At 41.9% G+C, this 26,117-nt stretch overlaps 1 protein-coding gene across 2 annotated transcripts in view; it reads left to right on the top strand.

Moving 5' to 3' along the window:
* Window positions 1-26,117, top strand: part of RIPK4 (receptor interacting serine/threonine kinase 4) — a 44,911-nt gene that overhangs the window by 9,232 nt on the left and 9,562 nt on the right. For both annotated transcript variants that reach the window (XM_084650410.1, XM_084650409.1), the window contains exons 2-3: window positions 16,705-16,996; window positions 25,886-26,034. In XM_084650410.1, coding sequence (XP_084506536.1) covers window positions 16,712-16,996; window positions 25,886-26,034 — 434 coding nt within the window. In that variant the 5' untranslated portion in view covers window positions 16,705-16,711. The remainder of the gene's footprint in view (window positions 1-16,704; window positions 16,997-25,885; window positions 26,035-26,117) is intronic.

Raw genomic sequence — 26,117 nt, forward strand, 5'->3', positions numbered from 1 at the left:
TGGAGTTCTAGCTGAGAGCAGAAAAGCCCTAAACGTTCTCTCTTAAATAAAAGGTTTACGTGTTGGAAGTGACCATTTGCGATGACTAACGAAAAAGGGCTGGCTTTATTTTAGCCAAAACCAAGGTAGAATAACCTATTCTTCTGCCGGTCTTTTAACTGTGACTTTTTAAAAAAAAACTATGCGTAGAATTTCATTTTCCCTGTTAGCTTCTGTAGAGACTATACTGCCAAGAGTTACAGGCGTTGCAATTCATCGTATGGCCGTTGAACTATGCAAAAATCCCGAGGGGCTTTTTAATTACAATTTGGGGGCTTGTGGCGCTCTGAAGAGCGTGCTCTTCATTCCACCAATGCACTTAAAAACTGAAATGCTTTTTGATTGAGACTATTGCACCTGGAGCTCTCAGCTGAAGACGGTAAGGGAGTAGAATACGATTGGGTTTCTTTCCCCCCCGTTTTGCTTTGGAAGCAAATGAAGTCAGTTTATCAGTGCGGCTCTTTTGCACGGACACACGCAAAGTAACTCGTCTGCTGAAATGTGTAGTTTGAGATTTTTGACATGCAAGTCTACAAAAAGGTGTGCGCGCAATTACTTCTACTTAAAGGGGACAGCCAACTTCCAATTCACACTTCTGTCTAAATCTTTCTGCTGTTGTTAAAAGTAACACCCAAGACTGCTGGGACTGAAAGAGAAATATTTTCCCTCTAATCTCTCTTGAGTTTGTTTGCTCTGTGTATTTGTAAAGCCCTTCATACATAGTTCAATTCCGCTGTTTCCTCTGTCTCTGGTCAGTTTCTCCTGTTTGTGTGTGTGACTTCGACGCAGCAAGAGTGGAGAGAAAAACGGCGTAAAACAGAAAAATGACTAAAATCACAAATTGCCAGGGATTGTAGGAGCAAGTGGAGTACCCGAAGCTATCTAACTCTTTTCTGTTAACTGATTTCCGTTTTACGATCTCGGATGAAATGTCTGGTTATTAGCAACGGAAAGTGATTTGCAAGAGAATTCCACACCTTCCTGTTACCTGCGGATTTTTTATTTTTTTGTTGCATTAAGTTCTTGGTATAGTACTTCTGTAGTGCATGTTTACAGTGATCATAGGTTAACAGCTTTACAGAGTCGTCAGGGCGAGGCACGAGTGCAAATACTGTAGTTAAATTGCAACAGTACTCTCTCATAGGTAAGTCCAATTTGCTTTAATAAGCAAAATGTTTTGAGGAGAACAACAGATGCTAAAACGAAAAAGCTTGTTAGCCTGCACTGCTGTACGGTACTTGCCTGTCCTTCAGCAGGGCACTTGAGAGCTGTAAGGAGAGAGCTGGGGAAAGGGATTTCCCAACCCCCCAGTTTTGTGAACTAGTTAGGTGCAGTGCTGCCAATTTAGTGATTGTTTGGAAATTTGAATTGAAACATTAATACATACTTTAAAAGCATATACAGTGTATGATAAAATACGTGTATCTGAAAGTATAATAGATTTGAAAGGTATAAACATAAACTAATCTTCCTTGTACAGCTGTTTGACAATGTCAGTGTATTCATTTTGGTGATGTTTGCTTACAAATCATAAATTTGAAATTATTAGGTTGGCCAAGTCTAAACGAGCTCTCCCTGCAGCTAGTGATGAGCTGGGGGCTGGGGAGGAAGGCTTCAGGACCAGATTATATTTACATTCACACCTAATCTACCTAGGTATCCAGCAAACAGCGCTGTGTTGCCCAAGTGATAGATTTTGGCTGGGGTTGGGTTACAAATCACTTGAATGGGGGTGGGAGGGGAGGTGTAATGAAATGTTCTTATTGTAGGAATAAAGGGCAGTAGAACTGTACTTAGCCTGTGCTGATTGAGAGCATCCAGACAGAGAGAGAGAGGGTGGGGACAGGAGTTTTGCTTGATGGTCTGCCTGCATCACAAGTACTATTGGACCTGCCCCTCTCCACTGTTTAAAGACAGAGCAGATTAGGATCCATAGATAGTCTTTGTTTTGTTAAGTGACCGCTATAGCTGAAATCACTGATAACCGGGTCTAAGTGCTTAGACCTGCTGTGGGACAGTGTTTCTGTGGACGAGACGGCCCAATCTGCTCTAGCAGCGAGGTTCCCCCACTGAGAGCTCAGCTGAAATCACTGAGAGCCGGTGGAACCTCAAGAGACCAGAGGTCACAGTGGCAGGTGGCAGCAGAAGGTGACAGTGCAGGGCCATTGGCAACAGAGCGATGGAGTAAATGGTGGCACAACGAACGGTGGCCAGAGCAGACAGTGAGCAGCTGGAGGAACGAGCAAGGTGCCTTCTTGCACCCAGCATGGGAGATGAGCTCATGTGAAAGCACCTCTGAACGCTGAGCCTCCACTGACCAAGGACAACACCGGTGAGTGTTAATGAGGCTGTTAAGAATGCTGGAGACACAACACAGTTCATGCGAACAAACATGGCCGTGGCAACATACTTTCTATTTAAGCAAGAGACACTGCACACTACAAACGGGAGGCCAACGTTAAGTGCATTGTCCCTTGTTCATCCTGAAGTTGAACACTGGTTCCGAACAAGACCAGCAAATGCTCACTATCTTTCTGCAACAAACTCAGCTGACTGGCTAGAAGCACGTTGTGCAACAGTGAAAGACTCAACAGTTGAAAAAGTGAAGAACTCTCTCACCACATTCAAAAAATGTGCATACATGGCGGATGAATGCACCAATGCAAATGGTCATCAAGTATTAAGTCATTGTGTATGTTATCTTGATGTCCATGGTAGGCCAGTAAATGCATTTCTAGATGTTCCAGTTATAGAGGGCAGATTGGCTGCATCTGTGACAACCCACATCTTAGAAGAGTTAAATACTTGCCAATGGGACCCTGAACAGATGGCTGCCTGTGCATTTGATGGAGCTGTAAATGTCTCTGGAAGACATAGTGGAGCACAAGCTTTGCTCAGAGAAAAGTGTAACCCTAGTCTCTCCTATACACACTGCAGAGGCCATCTACTCCAACTAGCACCATACAGCCCACCTTCACCCTCATGATTTCACCCCTCATCGCCCCCCCCCGCCCAATTTCAATTCCTGGGGAAAACACTGGGTGGGGATGGGGTGGCTTTGGCAGGAAGGAGTTGTCTGTGCTGGAGGAAAAGGCCTGGGATTTAGAAAGAGGTCCCATTTGGACAGCTGTGTGTGGGGAATGGGGATTTATGAGTCCATATCCTGTAGGCGCTTCTCTGCCCAGAAGCGTTTGCAGGATTTTAGCCTTACACTCAAGGGGCATTTGGTAGCCATTCATATTAATTATTCACATTCTGCTGGTGAAGGATGTGCAGGTTTTAAAAATTGCTTCAAAATCTACCCTGGCCTATCTTGTTACAAAAAAAGTTCTATATATCAGTTGGTAATTTTCGTACGATTTAGTAGTACAGTACTAAAGGGTTGGTGTGTAGTTACTGATAAAATGTAAGTATGAACTACCACAGTTATGTTGATTGCTTTTGTAGATAGATGGGCAAAAATCTTAGGTGCCCAACTTTCAGTATTTTAACAGGACCACATTTTCGGCCATTGGTGCTTGGAGTTGTCTGAAAATCATGGTCCTTAAAGTCACAAGTTAAGCCCTCCAAAATCACCAGTCACTTTTGGAAATCTTCCCTGCTCTCTTTGAGAACACTGTTGCAGGGGAGGGGAAAGGCAGTAGAAGAACTTTACTGTTGAGTGAGGTGTCAATTAGTAGAGTGCTGTAGTATGAAGACTCTTCATTACTCTGAAAATGTACTGCAGAAAACCTCCTAGTAACTGTTGCATTATTGTCACCCTCAAACGTTCAGAAATCCTAAGACAAGGTGGGTGAGGTAATCTCTTTTATTGGACCAACTTCTGTGGTGAGGGAGACACCGTCGGAAATTGGTCCAATAAAAGATATTTCCTCACCCACATTGTCTCGCTAATATCCCGGGACTAACACAGCTACAACTGTAGTGCATTCCTGAGTCAGACACCAAACTATCATGTGATTAGCTTAAAAATCATGAGATTGTGGGGGGGGGGGAGAGGGGTTAGGTGTGCTTTGTTTTGGTCATGGACCCCTTAAATTCTATTCATGTCATGTCACTCAAGCTTTTCCTCATAATTATGAGGTTTCAAAACTTTTTTTTAAATGAAGTGGGGATTTTCATATAATCACTAGGGCTGTCAAGCAATTAAAAAAATTGTGTGATTGCACTGTGAATACTAGAATATCATTTATTTAAATATTTTTGGATGTTTTCTTTTTCAAATATATTGATTTCAATTACAACACAGAATACAAAGCATATACTGCTCACTTTATATTTTTGATTACAAGTATTTGCACTGTAATAAAACAAAAGAAATAATATTTTTCAATTCACCAAATACAAGTACTGTAGTGCAATCTCTTTATCATGAAAGTTGAACTTACAAATTTAGAATTATGCACAAAAAAACCCTGCATTCAAAAATAAATAAAACAAACAATCTAAAATTTTAGAACATGCAAGTCCACTCAGTCCTACTTCTTGTTTAGCCAATCGCTCAGACAAACAAGTTGGTTTATGTTTGCAGGAGATAATGCTCCCTGCTTCTGGTTTACAATGTCACCTGAAACTGAGAACAGGTGTTCTCATGGTACTGTTGTAGCCAGCGTAGCAAGATATTTACATGCCAGATATGCTAAAGATTCATATGTCCCTTCATGCTTAAACCACCATTCCAGGGGACATGCGTCCATGCTGGTGACAGGTTCTGCTCAATAACAATCCAAAGCAGTGCGGACTGACGCATGCTCATTTTTCATTATCTGAGTCAGATGCCACCAGCAGAAGGTTGATTTTCTTTTTTGGTGGTTCAAGTTCTGTAGTCTCAGCATAGGAGTGCTTCTCTTTTAAGACTTCTGAAAGCATGCTCCACACCTTGTCCCTCTCAGATTTTGGAAGGCACTTCAGATTCTTAAATCTTGGGTCGAGTGCTGTAGCTGTCTTTAGAAATCTCTCATGCTTTGCATTTTGTCAAATCTGCAATGACAGTGTCCTTAAAATGAACAGCATGTGCTGGGTCATCATCTGAGACTCATATAATATGAAATATATGGCAGAATGTGGGTAAAACAGAACAGGAGACATACAATTCTCCTCCCAGGAGTTCAATCACAAATTTTATTAATGAGCGTCATCCACATGGAATCACATACTCTGGAATGGTGGCTGAAGCATGAAGGGGCATACGAATGTTTAGCATATCTGGCGTGTAAATGTCTAGCAATGCCGGCTACAAAAGTGCCATGCAAATGCCTGTTCTCACTTTCTGGTGATATTGTAAATAAGAAGAGGGCAGCATTATCTCCTGTAAATGTATACAAATTTGTTTGTCTTAACAATTGGCTGAACAAGAAGCAGGACTGAGTGGACTTGTAGGCTCTGAAGTTTTACATTGTTTTGTTTTTTTGAGTGCAGTTATATAACACACACAAATCTACATTTGTAAGTTACACTTTCACGACAGATTGCACTACAGTACTTGTATGAAGTGAACTGAAATAGTATTTTATCATTTTTACAGTGCAGATATTTGTAATAAAAATATACTTTGATTTCAATTACAACACAATATATGAAAATGTAGAAAAACATTCAAAATATTTAACAATAGAATACCAACTGAAATTTATTAAACAGTGCGATTAATTGCGATTAATTTTTTGAGCTAATCATGTGAATTAACTGCGATTAATCAACAGCCCTAATAATCACATGACTGCAGGAGCTAGGACTTTCAGAAGAAACAAATCATGAGATGCAATTAAAATCCTGAGTTGGCAGCATTGCTATTTAGTAATGCTTAGTTGGTCTATTGCTCACTTGCAAGGTTCAAGTGTGCTTATCAGAAATAAAGGCATTTGTTTCAAAAATACTCATCCCACAATAGATATTGTAGAACAGGGAAGCTGACTGATCTTGACTGGTAATGTCCACTCCTGTGGCTCAGCATTTTAGATGCTCTAACTCAGTGACTCTCAACCTTTCCAGACTACTGTGCCCCTTTTAGGAGTCTGATTTGTCTTGCGTTACCCCCAAGTTTCACCTCACTTAAAAACTACTTGTTTACAAAATCAGACTAAAAATACAAAATTGTCACAGAACACTATTACTGACAAATTGCTTACTTTCTCATTCTGTCTGTATTAAATTTTAGTTTGTACTGACTTTGCTAGTGCTTTTCATGTTGCCTATTGTAAACCTAGGCAAATATCTAGATGAGTTGATGGACCCCCTGGAAGATCTCTGTATAGCCTCAGGGGTATGCAGACCCCTGGCTGAGAACCACTGGTCTAACTCTTCAACATCCAGAGCAGGCTTCTTATCTTCACTTCCTCCCCTCTATTTCTATGAGACACTTCAACTATCCCTCCTTTTGTAAAGGTATTTTAAGTATGTTGCTAGGAAGGTGGGGGTCCTTGTGGAATGCTTGTATACTAACTCATTGCATGTTAAAGATCCAGCCCTGGTCTTGGGGGGAACTCCCATAGGGAGAAGTCCATTACTTTGACTTCAGAGTAAGGGACGCAGTTTGGATCTTTAAAAGCGTAGAGCAATTTCAGTAGGGCTGAGAGCTTCTCCCCTGCCCGCTTGAGGCTGACTGCCATAGCTCTTACAGAATTCCTTTGGTACAGGCATCAGGCTTATTATAATCAATATCAAGGACTCTTATTCTCCAGTATATAAAAAATATTGCTGTGGGCGAGAGCATAACTTGTGACTTTACAGGTACAGTATGTAACGTAGTGGTGAAACATAAGAGGAATTAGCAAGACCCTCTTGGACTCTCTGTATCCCCTAATAGCTTAAATTTTTGACCTGGGCTACCCAGGATAAACAACCATGCTTGCATTTAAGCACAGTTTCAATGCTGCTGTGGTCAGACTGGATTTATCACACAGTTTGCTCTACCCCGGTAAACTGGTTTTAAACAAAAAGCAATTTAGGCCAGAGCTATGGGCCAGAACACTGACTTTTTAAAAACTTGGCTTTAATATAGTTAGTGTGGCCAACAAATGTGAATGGAGCCTATGTTATAACCTGGTGTGCAAACGGTGTACGTAGAGACTGTGATTAAACACAAGGAAGACATACCCCCAGCTGCTAAACTTTCCCCGTCTATACGTGGCCGTTGTCCTACTTAAATGAGGACAAGGCCAACAGCTTTTGTCTTGTGTGCACTGTGCTGGGCTGGCCTCCTTCAGGCACTGGCTATGGTGCTTTGCCACTTGAGGCAGGCTAAGAATATTGCGTTAGGTCCATTTCAGTATGGCTTTTGCCTATTAGCTGGGAGCCATTGCCAAAGTATTCTGCCCTGCCTTAATCGGGCAGGAGTTGGCTTGTGCTGCTAATGGGCTCCACCCACTGCTGCTCAAGAGGTCAACAAAAGGCAGCGTTGAACGGGAAGTGCTCTGGCGCTTTCCATTCAAAGTGCAAATGAGGAAGGAGCAGGATGTGAGCTGGAGCTGCTTTTGTCCCATTGTGCTGGGGGACCTGATTGTGACATGAGTCGGGTTAGGGTGTGGCTACTGCAGAATCTGTTCCCATCCAGCTTCAAGTCCAAGCCATATTTTAACTAGGTCAGATTTATCATGTTGTAACTGGGTTAGTTTGCATGGTTGACTTCCCAGTCTGGATGGGACCACAGGTGCTGTTTTGTTATAGCTGTAAACTGTGCTAGCTACAGCCACTTCTGAGAGCTGCTGTTAAGCATTAAATCGGCTTAACGTGGCTCTGCTTCACTGGACTAGTATGCACAAGTCTGCAGGATTGGGGTCTGTGCGTGGCTAGGGGCCACATCCCCTGGGAAAGAGGACAGTGGATTCCTTGGCAATAGAAGAAGACAGACCCCCATCTCCCAGGTAGGGTCAGCTGTCTCTTGTGCTCCTGGTGGCTCTCTTTAGGGAACAAATTTGTTCAATTAAAAATTATTCTTCTGTAGACAAGGCCCTAGCTTAGTTGTAACACGGTATAGGGCACTTAGGTGGAGTGTTGCAACTGTTCTAGGCCAGATTTTGCCCCCAGGATCAGTGTATGGTGTGGACCCTCCATGCAAGGAGCTCCCCTCTCTTGTGAGAAGGGTCACCAGCCACCTCTATGGCGCACTCTCTCCCTTCCTAGGAATCCCAGAAGATTCTGCAGGCTCAGGATCTGCATGGAAGGAGGGGACAAGAAGTGGGTTGCCCTGTTTTGGGTGGATGCCCATGGTTTCCCCCACCAAGTGGTGTCCTGAGGTGGTAATTGTTAGGTCAGGATAAAAGAATTAAGATTAAAATATGCCAAAAAGTTGCAGATGATTCAATAAAAGAGAACACCAAAAAATTTAAAGGGTAAATTTGATTAGATATACTCAAACAATTGCTTAGGCTTTTTTATTCTGTGTTCCATTGAAGTAAAAATAACTCTTAAAATTAGCAAATTTCCTAGACCTGTTTTGTTTTCAATATTGGATTAGGCTAAAGGACTGTCACTTTAATTTACTCAACTTGCTGCTGCTTTTATTCTCTCCAGGCGCTCAGGAATTTGGAGAGAAGCAGTATTCAAATATTAGATTTAAGGAATCTGAAACAAATAAAATTGTCTCCAGGTTTGACATGAGGAAATTTCTTAACCTTCTATGAGTTTTCACTAAGTTGGTCTTCATGTTTAATATTCTACTTTGCAATTGGAGAACCTCTCTCATCCATTGATTTCAAAGTAATTAAACAATTAAATGGATGCTCTTAACTTGAAAAATGTGTTTGTAAATTAAAGTTGTATGTGTATTGGTTAAGACTTTCGAAGCTGATGCATTTCCTAGCTAGATCTTAAAACCTCCGCTATTAGTATTAACGTCTTTTTAGATTATTACGTTGGGTATTCATTTCTATTCCTTGCTGTTCCTTTGCATATTGTAAGGTGAAAATATGTGAAGTCAGTTTCGCTGTTGCTGTGTTTGGGTTTCCAACATTTTGCTGCAATGCCTACAAAAATATTTGACAAGCATTAGGCTGCTGGTGTGCTGAGATCACAGCCTCTAATGCTGATCAATACTGTCTCATTGTAGCTCACGAAAGCTTATGCTCAAATAAATTGGTTAGTCTCTAAGGTGCCACAAGTACTCCTTTTCATTGTTTACTTGTAATCCTCTGTTTGTCCATCACTTAAGCCAGGTCTACGCTACAGCCCTGTATTGATATAACTGCTGTTGCTTAGGGGTGTGAAAAATCTACATCCCTGAGCACTGTAGTTGTACAGACTTCCCCTGCCCCGTGTAGACACTGCTATGTCAATGGGAGAAGCTCTCCCATAGCTACCAGCTTTTGGGGAAGTGGATTAACTATGCCAAAGGGAGAAGCTCTCGCGTCAGCGTAAGAGCATCTTCGCTGAAGTGCTGCATTGATACAGCTGCGCCGCTGTAGTGCTGTAGGTGAAGACAAGTCCTTATGCTTGAATTGTAAGCCTGTTGGGACGGGGAATGTCATTTGTTCGCTGTTTGTATGGTTCTTAGCACAATGGGGCCGTGGGCCCTGACTAGGGCTCCTAGGTGTTAAAATACTATTAAAAAATTGCAGAGGAATGTCCTTATTTTAGAACCACTTCTTGCATTGTAAGTTTTCTACAATAAATTGTGGAAATGTTTATGGTGGCCTAGGGTATTGAAAACTTGATTTTGTTTTGTGTTTTAAGGTTGAATTTAATTTGACTGTTCCTATGAGTCTCCCAGCATGCCACCAGTTTCCTTCAGGAGCTTGTAGAAGTAACGCTGCCAATAAATGAGTGGGTTTTCCTTTCTGAGGCTTTCCTAAGCTGCTGTTATTGCTGAGAAGTTTTTGGGGTGGGATTGGGGAGAGGCAATACAAAATATAACACTAACTCTTTGATTATAGATTTTAAGGCTAGCTCAAACTAGCCTGAGTAATTCATGGATTAACTGTTGTTGTTTGGTCTAGTCCTCTTCTGGGAATCTTAAAAATAAACTTGGAAAAGCTCCAGGAAATATCTGTAATATAGAATTATTTTAACTGGCTTGGTACCAAATTTAAAATATGGGTCTGTAGTAATGGCATGTGGTCTTATTAGGAACATCTTTGTCTCCGCTGCATTTCTGTAGACAAATTCTGGTGGTGGTAGTTGGCAATTCTCTGATTAATGAGCTAGGTCTGCACCAGAAAGAAGTAGAGCAAGCTAATCTGAAGGAGTAGTGGTGGACGAAGCAAGTTGTATTAGCCCTGTGGCTAGAATGGCTTTTATAGGCGGATATCAGAGGCAAAGGGGAATAAACTCTCTAGGAGAAATCCAGAGGTTCTTATATGCACTTGTTTGTTGAGGATCTCTCATTCCCATTATAGGTTGTGTATGTAAAGGTCATGAAAGGAGACTCTTTGACTGGACATATTGGTATCTGACTCTTTGTGGTGGGTTCTGGGGGAAAAGGAAGCTTCTCAGTTAAACCACAGACACACACAGAGATAGAGAGAGAGATATACACACACACACACAGAGTCTACAGTGGGATCTGGGCTTATAGTACTAGGAAACATCATACTGGTAGAGAATGCTGCATTGTTGCTTGGATGTAAAAGTGAACAAAGCTCCTTTGTCAATCTCTGGTGAATGTGTGGGTAGAAGTTCAATGTTCACGTAACACTCCTTGAGAAGAGCTGAGAGAACTTAAATGGCCTAGCTAATGTTCTCTCTCTGCCTATGAAAGGTTCAGTCTCCCGTCTTTAGCTACCACTAAGTTGGGGGGTTTAGTTACAATGCCATAGTGAGCCAGTATGGCAAACAGTGTTTGAGTCTGCCAGCGTAGAATGGATTGAGAACTATGTTAGCATGAATGAAGGAATCTTTTTGGCTGCAAATATGTGGTAGCCCAATAAAAAACATTGTATTATCTGCCTTGTCCACATTCCATTTTGAGGGTCAATTAGATGTTAGTAATATGATATATTCCATTCTATGCAATCAATGAAGTGGGCTGTAGCCCATGAACGCTTACATATGAAAGCTTATGCTCAAATACATTGGTTAGTCTCTAAGGTGCCACAAGTCCTCTTTTTCTTTTTGCAGACACAGACTAACAGGGCTGCTACTCTGAAATCAACCATAAGTGTCTTTCAAAGCATTGTGCTGCTGAAAATTGGAGAAGCTTGAAATGAGCAGTGGAAGTCAGATGTGTCAGAAATGGGTATTGTGGCATGACACAGTTGAAAGGATTAGTACGTAAAACCCAGATTTGAAAAGCTGCTAGGTAATTGTTCTGCTTCTGGATCACTGCTCAGCCAGTGACAGTTTGTTCTGATGATATTACTGGTATTCCTTGCTAGAGAGTTGTGTGGTGTAATTCTTTGTAAATGGGATGGGTCTCTCCTTGCCTGGGAGCATTCCAGCTGTTTTGCTCATGTAGGTTGTCTGGAGATTAATACTCCTGATTCTTTCTGACTTCCCTCTGGGTCACTATCTGTGTCTGGAGTAATAGTTAACTTTGTTTAGATTCTTCTCAGAAAATGCATAACTGCTAGGATTACTTGGTCAATGTTAAAATTGTATTCCTCATCACAGAGTGCAATCCTTAGGGCATAACAAAAGGAGATAAATGCCAATATAGAGGTTCTCAAATGGCTTTCATTCTGACTGTAATACAAGGGAAATAATCAAGGTTGTCTTTATAAGAAGACTGGGAGGGGGACTTACAAAACTGAACAATGCGTTATCAAGTTTCTTCAAATCACTGAAGCTCACTTCTGTTTTTGATCAGCCCTTGTGCGCATATGTCAGTTAACATCTGGTTCTGTCTCTTGTGTGTTTTGAGGGAGGGTCTCTATTGTGATAGAGGAGGCATTTGACACAGCCTCATTCCTTTTGGAGTGGGTTGCAAAAAAATAAAATTCAAAGAATGAAGTGACGTCAGATTGATATCTTGAAAAAGACCTTTAGGCAAATCAGAAACAACCCTTTTAGGTATGCCGAAGGTCCAAGTTGTTAGAGTAGCCCTTCAGCTGATTAGATAACTATACATATTGCTTGAAGCTAGCCCATCTGCTAGTATATTCTTCTGATACAGTGCATTCTGCTGGGGTAGTCCTAGTTACAGAATGCTGAATTAAAAAAAAAAAAATTTGAGCAGTACTATAAAATATATATTAATTGGAATTATGTGAGATAATCATAGATGGAAGCTCATTTCTTAGTCATTTCTTCTCCACTAGTGACCAGCACGTGGGGAGACAAAGCAACACCGAGTAGAGAAGATCACTGTAGTAGGAGGATAATTGATCTCTTGGGTTGTAATGTAGGATATTGAAGCTGATGGGGTAATAATAAATTGGGAATAGTTTTGTGCCCTTTGATTAAATAACATCAATTAGAAAGAACATTCAGTTTCTTTATGTAGGTGCATTTAAAAGTGGTGGTGTTCCCCAGCACCAGCAACTTGTACTGAATGTCTAGCTGAATAACTAAAAGCATGTATTAAACTCTTGATCTCTTTAATTGGATTTAATTTTTTTTTTATATATACAGTGTTCTGTGTGGTAGCATTAGCACCTACATATCCAGGTGATAAGCACTTTAAAATCATTGAGGATTGTATTCTGAATGCCCGGCAAATTTTGCACTATCAGAAAGAAGGGCCAGTTACAGATCTCTCACCTTGACTGCTGTTATTGAAAAGAACTTGTTTGGATCAATGGGCTAACGATAAACACTGTCTAAGATTTTCAAACTGACTAATGATTTTGGGTACACTGAGACCCCCTTTTAGGCACTTTACTTTCAGAAAGTGCTGAGCACCTGCCCTCTGAAAATCCTTTAGGGCTTCTCAAGGTGGGCACTCAAATCCACTGGTCACTTTCTAAAAACTCTTTGAGCACTAACTATACAGGGAGGTTACTCTCACGTAGGGGAGGTGGTGGAAGGCAGAATCTTTGCTCTTGCTGTAACTTCAGACCCCTTCATAACCAAGAAACCCCATATTTGTGAATGTGGCTCCATTTACATGGTTAAGTGGTTGCTGGGTGATTCTTGCTAACTCCACCATGGAGTGTTCAGACAAATTTTACACCTCTTAGACTCCAAAGCTAGCTCAAGCTTGATGAATTATGCTGGCTATGTATGTGGCTTGAGGGCAAGGAGTTGGTTGTTCTGTTCATGGGAGCTCCCTTCCAGCATGCCAAAGAGCAGCCTCCGTGCTTGTCTACAAAGGCAATTATTTCAAAGGAAAATTGCTGAAGGCAGCAACAAGAGCCAACATGGATAATAGAGGAGAGGTTCCTTCCCCATACTCCAGCTTTTCCTTCCTTCCTCTCCAAAAAAAACCACTTATTTTCTTCTCCTCCTCCTCAAAAATTCACATAGTATTCCAATTCTAAAAACTTGGCTGTTAGGTTAGTGTCTTCTTCCTGCTAACTGCAAGTCACTCATCACTCAACAGTACCACACCAGATTGTTATGTCTGCTAGACAGGATTTTTAGTTACCAGTTGCATTTTTAATTTTAATGACTGATGTTGATTCACTTATATTTCCCATGAATGACCCAATGGAGTTTTTTCCTGCCCCAGAGTGTGGAGAAATAATTCAAGATAAAATGTTAAGATCTTCAATTGAAAAGAGCTAAAGCCTCAAGGCTTAGGTTGATGGCCAGCACCTGAAATCTCTTAATAAGAAGCATTGTTGATATTTAATTTTGTAGCGAATGTTTATCTTGCTTGGGTCCAGAGGTGGATTTACCATGAAACAAATGGGGGTGGGGGGTGTGCGTGTCACCAAAATGCAGGACAAATCTCATCTGACAACCTGCCCCTGAGTCCCTGCCAGTGGCACGGCCAGGCGCAGGCAGGCTACCTGCATGCCATGGCCAGTGGTTCCACGCTGCTCCTGGAAGTGGTTGGTTGCTGGCACATCTCTGTGCAACCCTGGCCGGGGGGGAGGCAGCTCCGTGCACTGCTCCCGTCCTAGGCAGCATGCAGAGATGTGCCAGCAGCAGGGCTAAGGTGGCTCCATGCCCATGCTGTCTCCCTCACTCTGCCACGCCGCTCCCATAAGCAGCCGGCATGTCCCTGCAGCCCCTGGGGGGGGTGTCTCTGCACATTGCTCCCATCCCGAGCGCTGACTCCGCAGCTCCTGTTGGCCTGCACCCAAACTTCCTCCCAGAGCCTCCATCCTGCACCCCAAACCCCTGCCCCAATCAAGGTACCTCACTTTATTTTCATTTACTTCCTATTACTTACAATGTAGGAGGAGGATGAAGAAAAAAGAATGGAAAAACGGGGGGAGATAAGAGAGAATGTTCTTTTTCTTGGCTGGGTTGGGGGGGGGGCAGCAAAAATAAAACTGCGCGCAGGGCCCCACTAACTCTAAATCTGCCGCTGCTTGGGTCGCCCGTTCTGTGAGCAGTGTAATTTGAATTTCAAATCTCTGATCTGGAGCCCCGATCTGCACTGAGAATGGTGGGGAAGAGAGTCACATGGCTCACTTAGCTGAATGCTTTGTTCAGCACAGCCTTATGCTGTGATATGCTGGACAGTGTAAAACTCTAACTTTTTTACATTTATTTATTTTTGTTACAAAGTTGATTCCTAAAATCAGTCGGTAAATACTTGGAGCACCGTTAAGTGTTCGGCATATCATCTTGATTTTGTTAAACTGGTTTCATAGCATAACTGTCCTTTCTCTAGCAGAATAATGATCCTCTTCTAGAGTAGGAATTTAAATTCCTCTAGCACAGAAGAGTAGTGGGCTAGATCTTGCTCTACTCAGTACCTCCTTTTCAAATTTTACAAGGTTGCATTAGCAACTTTGGCATTTGCTGTGGAATTCCATGGATCTTTCCATTCCTTGCACTTCAGATCATAGCATAAGTAGTAGCAAAGTTTCTTTAAGTAATTTTCTTTATAAGCTCTATCAGCACTTAACTTTTCTGAGTAGTAGGTGAATCACGTGTGATTAAAAAGCCAGGTTCTATATAATAGCTTCATAAGGTGTGCAACACACTTAGGACCAAATCATCGGATCATATAAATTGATATTTTTCAATTGAAGTCAACAGAGCTTTAATGACTTCCACCAGCTTGAGATCTGGCCCTGGGCATTTATCAGAACTGCTGGTTCTAATTGACTGAAGTGACGAACCACACAAGTATTACAGTATGTCTACACTGCCCATGTTACAGCGCTGCCGTGCTGTGACATGGGCAGTGTAGTCACACTTCATCGCTAGGGGAGAACGAGTGCAGCTTCCAGCAATAAAGCGCTGTCTATGCTGGTGCTTTCCAGTGCAAAAACTTTTGTTGCTCAGGGTTTTCTGTTTTTTGGTCCCCCCCCCCCCCCCCCGAACGACTAAACTTTTAGCGCTGAAAGTGGCAGTATAGACACAGCCTTAGTAGAGGTGGTAGGAGTTTTCTGCATTTTAACATTTTCAGCATTTTTAGTGAAAAGTTGTATGTGTTTTCAAACAACTTTTAAGTCCAGATTTTCATTGCATTTTAAGGGGAAACTAGTGCTTCAAATCCACCATGCTGAAGAACCAAAATGCAGAAGTTTTATCTATTCTTGCATAATTGATTTTATAGCCCATCTTCCAAAATGCTTCACAAAGGTTTTAAGAACATAAGATGTTTCATTTTAGAAATTACTGAACTCAAACTTTCACTCCCTAGTGCAGCTAAGGTCCTCCCAACTTGGATAGCTCGTGTGTCTTGCAAGGGCTTGCATGGAACAAGAGCTTCTGATGATACATGACTTCTATACCTCTTTTTGTTGCTTGGAGAACAGAAGCAACCTGGTTTTATTGTTACCCGTGAGCCAAAGTTGCACAGTATGTTGTCCTATTGTTAATTTTTGGTCGTATTCCTCCCTAACAGGTGACCCTCTCTCTTTCTAGTTCTCTCTCCTTTATATAAACTTAGAACAGGGTCCCTTGTATTGTCAGATTTGGTCTTAACTTCAGGTAAACAAATACCAATGACTAGATTGTGAAATCAGCACTAAGTCTTCTGCCTTATTGCTTGCAGTGTGGGATCTTGTTCTGGGAGGTAGTGAATGGCCTCAACTCCCATTGACTTTAAAAGGAGCAACTCATGGGGTCAGACCGCACATGGTTTGTAAATAATTCTTGTGTTGCACAGTGTAGTGACAAGTCCGGATACATTAGATACTTACCCAACTGGGCCTGCTAACTTAAAATGAAGGTCAACATTTTCAGTGCTAGCTAGAGCTGGAAGACTGTAGTAACAAACTGGACTTGGCCCATGTTGGAAAGGGGACTTTCATGGTACTGTGTTCATCTAATTGGAAAAACTCCCCTCTCTAAGGCTTTTGTCCCCAGACCTAATATAACTTTGGTTACTTGTGTGTAGCAAGGCAATCTGAGCAATACTGTCCTATCACAATTAGAAATGAGCTTGTCTTATAATTCACAAAAGGCTAATGATTTTAATAGCCAAGGGAGTTTAAGATTATGGTATATCTAAGCATTAAATGTGCTCTGTTCAAAAGCGAGTGCTGTGCATGTAATCAGTGGATGAATGGATTTAACACTAATTGTGGATACTGGACATCATCTGAGGCTCAACCAAGTAAGGATTATTAAATGCATTATTCAGTCCTGTGAGCTAATGCGTGTGTATGTGTTTGTTTTGTGAATGACTATTGAACCCTGTATGGTATGTTCCATTTCATCTAGGGAGCGTATGGAGCTATTGGAAGAAGCCAAGAAGATGGAAATGGCAAAGTTTCGTTACATTCTTCCTGTGTATGGCATCTGTAAAGAACCTGTTGGCTTGGTCATGGAATACATGGAGACGGGATCACTGGAAAAGCTCCTGGCCTCAGAACCGCTGCCGTGGGAGCTACGCTTCCGAATTATCCATGAGACAGCTGTGGGTATGAACTTCCTGCACTGCATGTCCCCGCCACTACTCCACCTGGACCTCAAGCCTGCCAACATCCTGCTGGATGCTCATTATCATGTGAAGGTAATGCCTGGGGTGTACTCCTATTTGAGTGTGCGTTTAGGTCTCACTTCTGTCCGACGGTATCTTTGCATGACTTTTGCTGATTTCAAAGGGAGTTGTACAGGTATGTGAGAGCAAAACTGTGCCCAGAGGGTTCAAAATAAATACTTGTAAGCCTGATTTGTACCATGTGAAACTGCTTTTTGGGTTTGGTTAGTAATCCTCTCTTTCCCCCACCCCATTCTGAAGTGTTGCACAACTGCCTTGGTACAGGCTATAAGGTCTCCCTCTGAAGAAGAGACAAGTAGTAGATCTAGGGCTAGATTAGTTGTAAAAAAAAAAATAGCAGGGTCAAAGTTTAGCAGAAAACTCTGGCTTTTAGGCCTCTATCAAATAGCTCGCCCTTGTGATGGGGGATAAGGCAGTAAACAGGGAGGGGAAAAGAGATGTGGCCCTTGGAGGGATAACTTCTAAGCCATTTGTGTCTGTTCCAAGATCTTCCACAGCACCCACTTAGCAACCCTATTCCATCTGGGGCCTCTGCAGGCATGCCCGAGTCCAGTCAGTATTAGCAGGCTTCAAGCTGGAATCCGCAGGAATGACTGAATTCCTGGAGGTGTTATGTATGTTCCCCCCGCCCTCCCCCGACTGGTTTCACAGTATCAACTCTGAGCAAAAGTGGACCTCCCCTAGCCAGCCACACCCATCATAACATTCACTCAGAGATTTTCATGGGCTTAGTGTTAAGAAATTCTTCTTTCGCTTAATTTCCCACTCATCAGCCAGGTCGTGACCATTTGAGGTGGATTTTTCTAGTCCTGTCATTCACTCTGTTAAAAATGTGGGCTTTCCTTGTGTCTGGAATTTGAGCTCGGTGCTTGTTTTCTAGGTTTGGGCCTGATCCTGCCCCTGCTGAAGTTGGTGGCAAAACTTTTATCTTCAAGGGTGCAGGATTTAGCCCCTTGTTGGCTGATGTTTGGTGATCACGTGTATCAAAGTGGTGACCTGCCCCCCAAATGGATAAACAGCTTGTTCTAGTCTGTCAGCTCCTTTTTGAGTTCTTTACCCTAGAATGAACCCAACTCTTAAATGGTAAATCAATAATTTTAGTAGAAAGTCATTTAAAAGACACCCTCATGCACCGTGCCTTACTGTTCCTGACCCAAGCAGATCTTTGTGTATATGCTGCAAATATGAGTGGTGCGGTGGGCCAGCTCTGTACACGTTCTAGGTATGGAACACTATCCACTCCCAATAACTTCAGTGGTGGTTGTGATTGTACTTCTCCTCTGAAAATCATTTGGCAGACTTACAAAAGTCAGGCTTTGATTTTGTTTGTTAGCAACATTTAACAACTATCCAATTTTAAAAAACAAAACAAAACCACAAATCTCCTTACTGGTGGGGTGGAGGTTCAGAGCTATAGTAAACATGTTTTTTAGGTAAGTCAGGCCGTGTCTACCCTACAGACTTCTGGCAGCACAGCTACATTGGTCGGGGTGTGAAGAGATGTGAATCCTGACCAGCACAACTGTGCCAGCAAAAGCCCCTAGCGTAGATGCAGTGATATCCACAAACTGTGCTCTGGCCAGTAAAGATCGCCTAGCTCCAGTGTGGTGGAATAAGCTATGCTGATGAAAGTGAATTTTGCCCATATAAACGGAGACTACACTAGTAGCCTCTTGCCTGCAAAGCACCATGACACACAAGTTTAGACCTTGCTTCAAGTCTGAGGCCATCTCACTGGTGGCTAAGCCTTCTGGTGGCCTACTTCTTGGGTGGTCCCTTCCCAAGAAATAGATCACAATATAGTGGCTTAATGGTTCTTGGACAGTATCATAAAGGACTATATACATGGCTGTTCAAAGCATGCTCTGCATATCTATTAAATGCTTGGAGGTTAAGTATAAAGTCCTCCATTGCCTATGTTTATTGAATCCCAAATTCTTGGCTCATCTGTAATCAGTCTGAAAGTTGTTTTTTTTTTGCATTTTTCTTTTAGGATTACTAAAAGCCGCATAGTAAGCGGGTACTAGTTGGCATATATTTGGATGATGATAGAATGGGAAGGGGGCAATGTGTAAAGTGCTAAAAGCACCAACAAATGAGGATGGTGCTGATGTCTGTAACATGCTATGCTCGGAGGATGCAGTACAGTTTAGCAACCTGAGAGCCAAATCTGGCTCCCACTGGTTTCGGTGGGAGTTGGATTCCACCCTGAGCAAGCAGACATGCAAGGTTAAAGCCATACTCTTCAGGCACATGCAAATGCCAGTGTGGTACATGCATACCTACAGACAAACTGGAGAGACTGAAGATGCCTTTAATTCATGAGTATGTAAGTTGGGTTTCTGCACTCAAGAAAATGTGGCCTCAAAGCTCCTTTTTGTGTAGGGTGAATCTCAGGGCTGGTCTACACTGAAAACTTACACTCCAGAGCAATGTAGCTATGCCATGCCAGCCTCCCCACTGCATAGACAGAAGTCTTCTGTTGACCTAGCTACTGCGTCTCAGGGAGGTGGATTAACTACAGCAAAGGAAAAACCCTTCCCTTCACTGTAGTGAGCATCCACACTTAAGGCTTGGCTTCACTTGCGAGTTAGAGTGCATTAAAGCAGCCCCGGGTGCTTTAACTCACAATGCGTCCACACTGGCAAGGCACATAGAGCGCCCGGACTCCGCAGCTGGAGTGGTCCTGGTAATCCACCTCGACAAGAGGCATAAGGCTTGCTGTGCCCTGGCTGGAGCACCACGGAGCCATTGTGGACGCCCTGGTCTATTAATGTGCTCTGATCCGCCTCCAGAAGTGTCCCACAATGCCTGTTCTAGCCACTCTGGTCATCACTTTGAACTCTACTGCCCTGTCCTCAGGTGATCAACCGTCAGACCGGCCCTTTTGAAAATCCCCTTCCTGTTTGCTCAGCCGGGCATGGAGTGCTCTCAGCGAATCTTTCCAGGTGACCATGCCTCCACGCGCCAGGCGATCCCCAATATGGAGCAGTGGCGAGGTGCTGGACCTCATCAGTGTTCTGTGGGAGGAAGCTGTCCAGTCTCAGCTACATTTAGCATTTTAGGTGTAGACATAGCCACACACCTTGCAGCCTGACTTAATATGCATTTTTCTTCCTGACAGGCTAATAGAGCCTGTGATTCAGGTACTTTTCCTTTTAAATGGCAGCATAATTAGCAGGTGATTGTTCACTCATTTTAGGAACCAGCAGTTGCAGGCTGCAAAAGAAGAGTGGATTCATGTTCTAGGGGAAAAAGTTCTTTACAAAGTGTGTGTCCTTAAGCCAGGAAACCAACAAACCAGCTCCCAAATGCAGTAAACAGGAAATATTCCTGTATGTCTTTCCACTTTTTAAAATAAAAACCGCACCCATCTCTTTTTACAAGCACAATATTTATTTTAAAAATTCCATGTGGGGATGATATTAGTTTCTGTGCAGCCCTATTGCATTAGTCATCAAGTGGATGCCCTTGTACCATAAAGTTGTCTCTGGGGTGTTGCACAGTATTTTTGTTTAATTTTATTATTGAGGAATAATTAGCAGGGTGGTGTAAACCACAGCCGGAAACAAATGAATAGAAGAAATCTATTTCAAAGAGTTCAAGGTGATGTCTTGTCATCTGTAAGTGATATATTTACGGTAAGGCTTTGCTAAGCTTTTTTTTTTTTTTTTTTTTTTAAGTTCATGCAGCTGGTGTACAAGTATTCTAGAAGTTAAAGATGGAAAAGACCCAGTAGATCATCTAGTCCAGTTCTCTGCTCATGCAGGACTGTTTTCCTACACTACTTTTTCTAGTGTCTCGTTCAGTTCCAAGCAATGGGTCTTTCCAATACTTCCATTGGGAAGATGATTCCACATATTAATAAGCGTCACTATCCGGAATCTTTTCCTGATATTCAGCCTGTATTTTCACTTTCTTAATTCTGACCCATTACTCCTTATTGTTCCCACTTGTACCAACCTAAATAATTCCTCTCCCTGCTTAGTGTTTGCCCCCTTCAAATATAGACTATAGACTCTTTGTCTCCACTTCTCACTTAGCCAAGCGAGACATAATTGGCTCTGGCAATCTTTCTTGATAATATTATGATTTGGATGGCTTGAAATAACTCTCTTCTCTGCATTCCGTGTGATTTGTCAATATCTGTCTAGTAATTGGGTGCCCAGGAACAAATGCAGTATCTCAGATGCTGCCATAAAGAGCCATTAGAGTATTAATTCCTTGATCTGATGCCTCTTCATCAGAGGTGAAAGTAAGCTGGTACACCCCGGTACGCCGTACTGGTAAGAGCCGGTGCGCCATACTGGGACTGGCTTTCCCAGACGGCAATTTAAAGCCCTAGGGTAGCAGCAGCAGGGCTCCGGCGGGGATTTAAAGGGCCAGGGCGGTAGCGGCGGCTGGAGCCCCAGGGCCCTTTAAATCCCCGATGGAGCCCGGCCGCCGCTACCCCAGGGCTCGGGCAGCAGGGCTCAGGCGGGGATTTAAAGGGCTCAGGGCTCTGGCAGCCGCTACCACAGCAGAGCTTTAAAGGGCCTGGGACTCTGCCAGAGCCCTGGGGTAGTGGTGGCAGCTGGAAGCCCCCAGGGCTCCTCAGTGATTTAAAGGGCTCGGGGCTCTGCTGTGGTAGCGGCAGCTGGAGCCCTGGGCCCTTTAAATCACCCCCGAGCCCCTCTGCAGCTGGTAGCTCAGGGGTGATTTAAAGGGCTGCTACCACAGCTGGAGCCCAGGGCCCTTCTTAAATCAAGATTTAATGATTTCCTTTGTATCATTAGTGTTCCTAGCTAAACAAACGTTAAGAGTGAGACTTTTGTGAAACGTACCAAATGTTATTGCATCTACCACTTATCACTGGCTAATTCTGTTTTATTAAAGAAGTGAATGGGAACTTTAAAGGGGCACAGTCAAGTTGAAAGATGTATTTCTGTCTGGCAAGGTCCTATGTACCTACTGTAGTAACAAGTAATGTCCAAAATTACTAGAACTGAAAAGTTAGACTAGCTTTTCCTGTTCTGCAGTTTACTTTCTGTATAGTTTCAGTGTTTTCCTTTTGTCAGCTTCTCCTTTGCTGAAAAGATTGTTGTTAATATTCAGAGGAACAGAAAAACCCTTTGAGAATATAATATAAAAATTTATTTTAACATTTCAGGGTATTGTTTAAAGGATGCCCTACCAGAAACTCTATGAATCTGACTAATTTAAAAAGAATCCCAATTAAGAAATATTTCTGTTAACAAAGGCTTTAAATAAATTGGGGACAATTCAGGGAAATGGAGACAAAACTAGAAGTTAAATGCAAGCTGTATGGATAGATTGCATTAGTTAATGTAGCAATTTGCTTTGACTCCATCATATGTGAAATGTTAAGAACTAAAGTTCAATTTTTTGAAGCTAAAACACGCAGATCGCTGCACCCATTCAGTGCAAGCTTAAACACCCGTCTGTTTCCAAAAGTCGTCAAAGAAAAACATAGCATCTCCGTAGCTCTCCAGGAGTGTTCTTGTATCTGAGAATGAAATAAACATCAGGCACACCAACAGAGATGATAATTAATCTTGTTTTATATTACCTAACCTGTTTATGAACTCAGTCACTGAGTGTGATGCAATGAACCCCAGGTGATGACTAAATGCTTTTGGTTTTATTCACAGAAAAATAACACACATGAGATTAAAGGCTAAAAGCACCAAGTGCCTTCCACGGTTCTGGCTTGTATAACATACAGAAAATTGTGTGCAAAAGCACAATTTAATCTCACTGTTTAATTCCCAGAATTCAGACCCCCCAGTACTGTTATGAAAGAGCTGACAGCTCAGAGGGCATTATGGATAATCTGCAAATATAATGAGTAATAGCTGGTATGCCAATGTACTATGTCTCTTTGAGAATCAGTTTCTCCAGAGTGGCCATTAAAAGTAGCTTTTTGAAATCCATGTTTGGCCAGACCAGGATTCTGAAAGTTATTCTGAGCACATTCTACTGATGATCAGAATAGAAGTGTGTGTGAGCTGAACAAGCTAAAAATGCTGCATCAAAGCTCCATGAACAAACTGAAACCCGTGCGGGAGACATGATTTGATGTCCTCAAGTTCAGTACCAAATGCTATTCTGAGATGTGCGGAAACACGTGTAAATACTTTCGCTACTCTTTCCTCCTCATTGTCCGTATGACATTTGAAGGGAGAGGCCCTATAAAGGCTCTGGATGTGAAAGATCCCGTGGGAGCAGGAAAATGTTTCTCAATCTCTCCTTACCGCCATACCCATGCTGTGTAGAACGCTGTCCTCCACCCCAGAAGTGGCAGCAATTTTTAACTGTGCTTTTATTATGTAAGCTCATGAATCACATTGAAATGAAAGGCTGCAGATGAACGTAAATTACTATTCTAAGGAATAAGGTTAAGGTTTCCTCTAACAATGATGTCACCCACAAACGCCTTTTGGGAGTTTCCAGATGCTGGTAGTGGTGTGTATACTAGTTAGAAAAGATATCCATTCCAAGAACACACACACATGCCAAACTCTGAATCACTACATTTAACATTGTGCCATTTTGCATAACTTAATAGGTGTGTTTGGGGGACAACTCTGACAAGCTAATTAAAGGGGAAAACCTACATTAAATGGTTACATTTTCCACCTGTGGTATGCTTCTTACTGATGTTAATAAGAGCTGTGTGACTAAATACCACACACACTGTTGAAAACTTACTTCAAAGGACCTAATTTAATCCCACAAAAGCTCCCTCCAGAAAATGCCTGTTTGACTTAGGTGTTGCAGCCCTCAGGTACAGTACTTTAATTTTCAGTGCCCTTTGCAGTATGTTGGCCCATTCAGGGTAGAAATTTTTGCTGTTTGGATTTTCCTTTTATCTATATATATTTGACCCTTTTGTACATTCAGACTAGTGTGTTTACAAAACAAAAACCCAACAGACCTACAGAGATGCACTGTACAGTTCCAACGTTACCTTTGTTGGTTCTAAGACCTTTAATCTATATTGTAGTTTTGGGAATCACTGCTTTGGATCTATAAAGAAAAGGTGAGCGAGGAGCTGTTCTGAACTTGGAAACTTTTACATATGTGCTGTTTTATATTACACTTCAACAGAACACCACTAAAGCCTACATTGTTTATATTAGGATGGTACATTACTTCCAATATGAGCAAACACTCACATGCCCTGTAAATCTCGTGGGAAGTGCACAATCCACTACCTTGCACTGTGTTAGTCATATCATACAGGTACCAGGACTCTTCCAAGTTGGATCTGTTTAGACTTGCATAGTCAGTTCACTGATTAAACAGACATTTGAGGGCTGTATTTTTCAGAAGCACTGAGCACCCAGAACTCCTGTTGCAGTTAATAGGAGCTGCATGTTCTCAGCTCCTCTGAAATGCAACACGATTTTGAGCATTCGCCTGTCTGGGTATCTCTTCCCTATTCTTCCTGTTCTGCATCTTTCTAGGTACCAAGCTTGATTCCACTGTTGTATTGGATCTCTAAGTGCATTAGGGTTATACTTGTCTATTATTACACCATTATGAATATTAGAAATTACCCTTCCAGACAATTCTGCAGTAAGAATGTCTGTCTGATTCCTTGCTCCCAGAGGGGAGTTTTTCTTAACTCTGATAGTAAGGGAATGTTTCGAAATTTGTTGAAAATTAACAGGGAGATCAAATGTTCTTTGAGACTGGAGTCTGAGTTCTAACACCATAAAACTGGTTATAATGTGTAGGGGTGGGGGAACGAATCCCCAAAGTATAAGTCAGAATCTCCCACAAACTTCTTATTTTAATAATTTTTAACATTGCCTCAAATCAATAGGTGATAAATGTATAGAATTTTCTCAAGGGAGATGCTGTAAAGAGCAAAAAGATGTTACATGAATGAGTTAATAGAAGATCTGTCCCTTGATACGCACAAGGGGACATTTGAACCCTGTTGTATACAATGGGTGAGATTTTATTTTTTTCCCCAAAGCATAAAAGTTACTTAGGAGCACGTTTTTCATTGAAAATCAATGGGACTTGTGCTCATAAATCACTTAATCTCTTTTGAAATTCTCACCTATTATTCTAGAATCGTCCCTAAAATAGCTGGGAAAATATCAAGTAGTACAACAAGAGAGAATTCTTTATCTAGCTGTGTTTTTGATTTATGACTGTGATGTACCTTGGAGGACAAATTAATGCATATTTGTTTGATCCTTCAGATTAAATCGGAGGTGTTTCCTTTCGAAAAGAACTTGCTGTCACTTGTTCTTTTCTCTTCAGCTGGCTTCACTGCTTCACTCCAACTTGCTATGTGCTGCTTGCCAGAAAAATCCCTACTGCTTTTTTACATTGGGTCTTCCTCTGCACATGTCACTTGTTAGTCTACATAGACATAATCACTGCAACATAGATGAATTTGATAACCATTCTCTAATGGTAATTCTTCTGGGCTTTGAGCAAGCTACAGAGTTTCTCTGAAACGTACATGATCAGAACTCTTTCTAGCTTGATGTTGCTTGGAAGGGAAAAAGTGATAGTTGTATTAATTTGTGGACTACATTAGCCAAACTTTCAGTCTGAATCATGTGAAGTAGCCCTACTGAGGTAATAGAAGCGCAAATGTTTGTAATGGGCTAACTGGAAAAAGAAGTGTCTCATTTTAGTTTATGGGCTGCTAATATCTTCTTCACAGAAACTTTTTTCAGTTATTTCTTGTTAAGCCAATAAAAAAGCAAGCCTACCGTATCTTAGTATTTTCAGAATTTATTAGCTTGATATTTCCACATGACAATTCGCTGTAATGTAGGGATATAACTACATTAAAGAAAAGTTTGTAGGTGAAATCATCTGAAGTGTAATTGTTTTTATGGGTATTTTTTCCCCTTTTTCCTACTCTTGCAGATTTCTGATTTTGGATTAGCAAAGTGCAATGGACTTTCACATTCCCATGATCTCAGCATAGATGGTCTGTGTGGTACTATTGCATATCTGCCTCCAGAACGTATAAGAGAGAAGAACCGATACTTTGACACTAAGCATGATGTGTACAGGTCAGTGCATACTTCTCAGTAGGTATCAGTAGAGCTATCAAAAACCCTTGGTTAAAAGATACAACATTGTAATTGTAAAAATG

Source organism: Lepidochelys olivacea (genome assembly GCF_965140295.1).
Source record: "Lepidochelys olivacea isolate rLepOli2 genome assembly, chromosome: 1".
NCBI classification, from domain to species: Eukaryota; Metazoa; Chordata; order Testudines; family Cheloniidae; genus Lepidochelys; species Lepidochelys olivacea.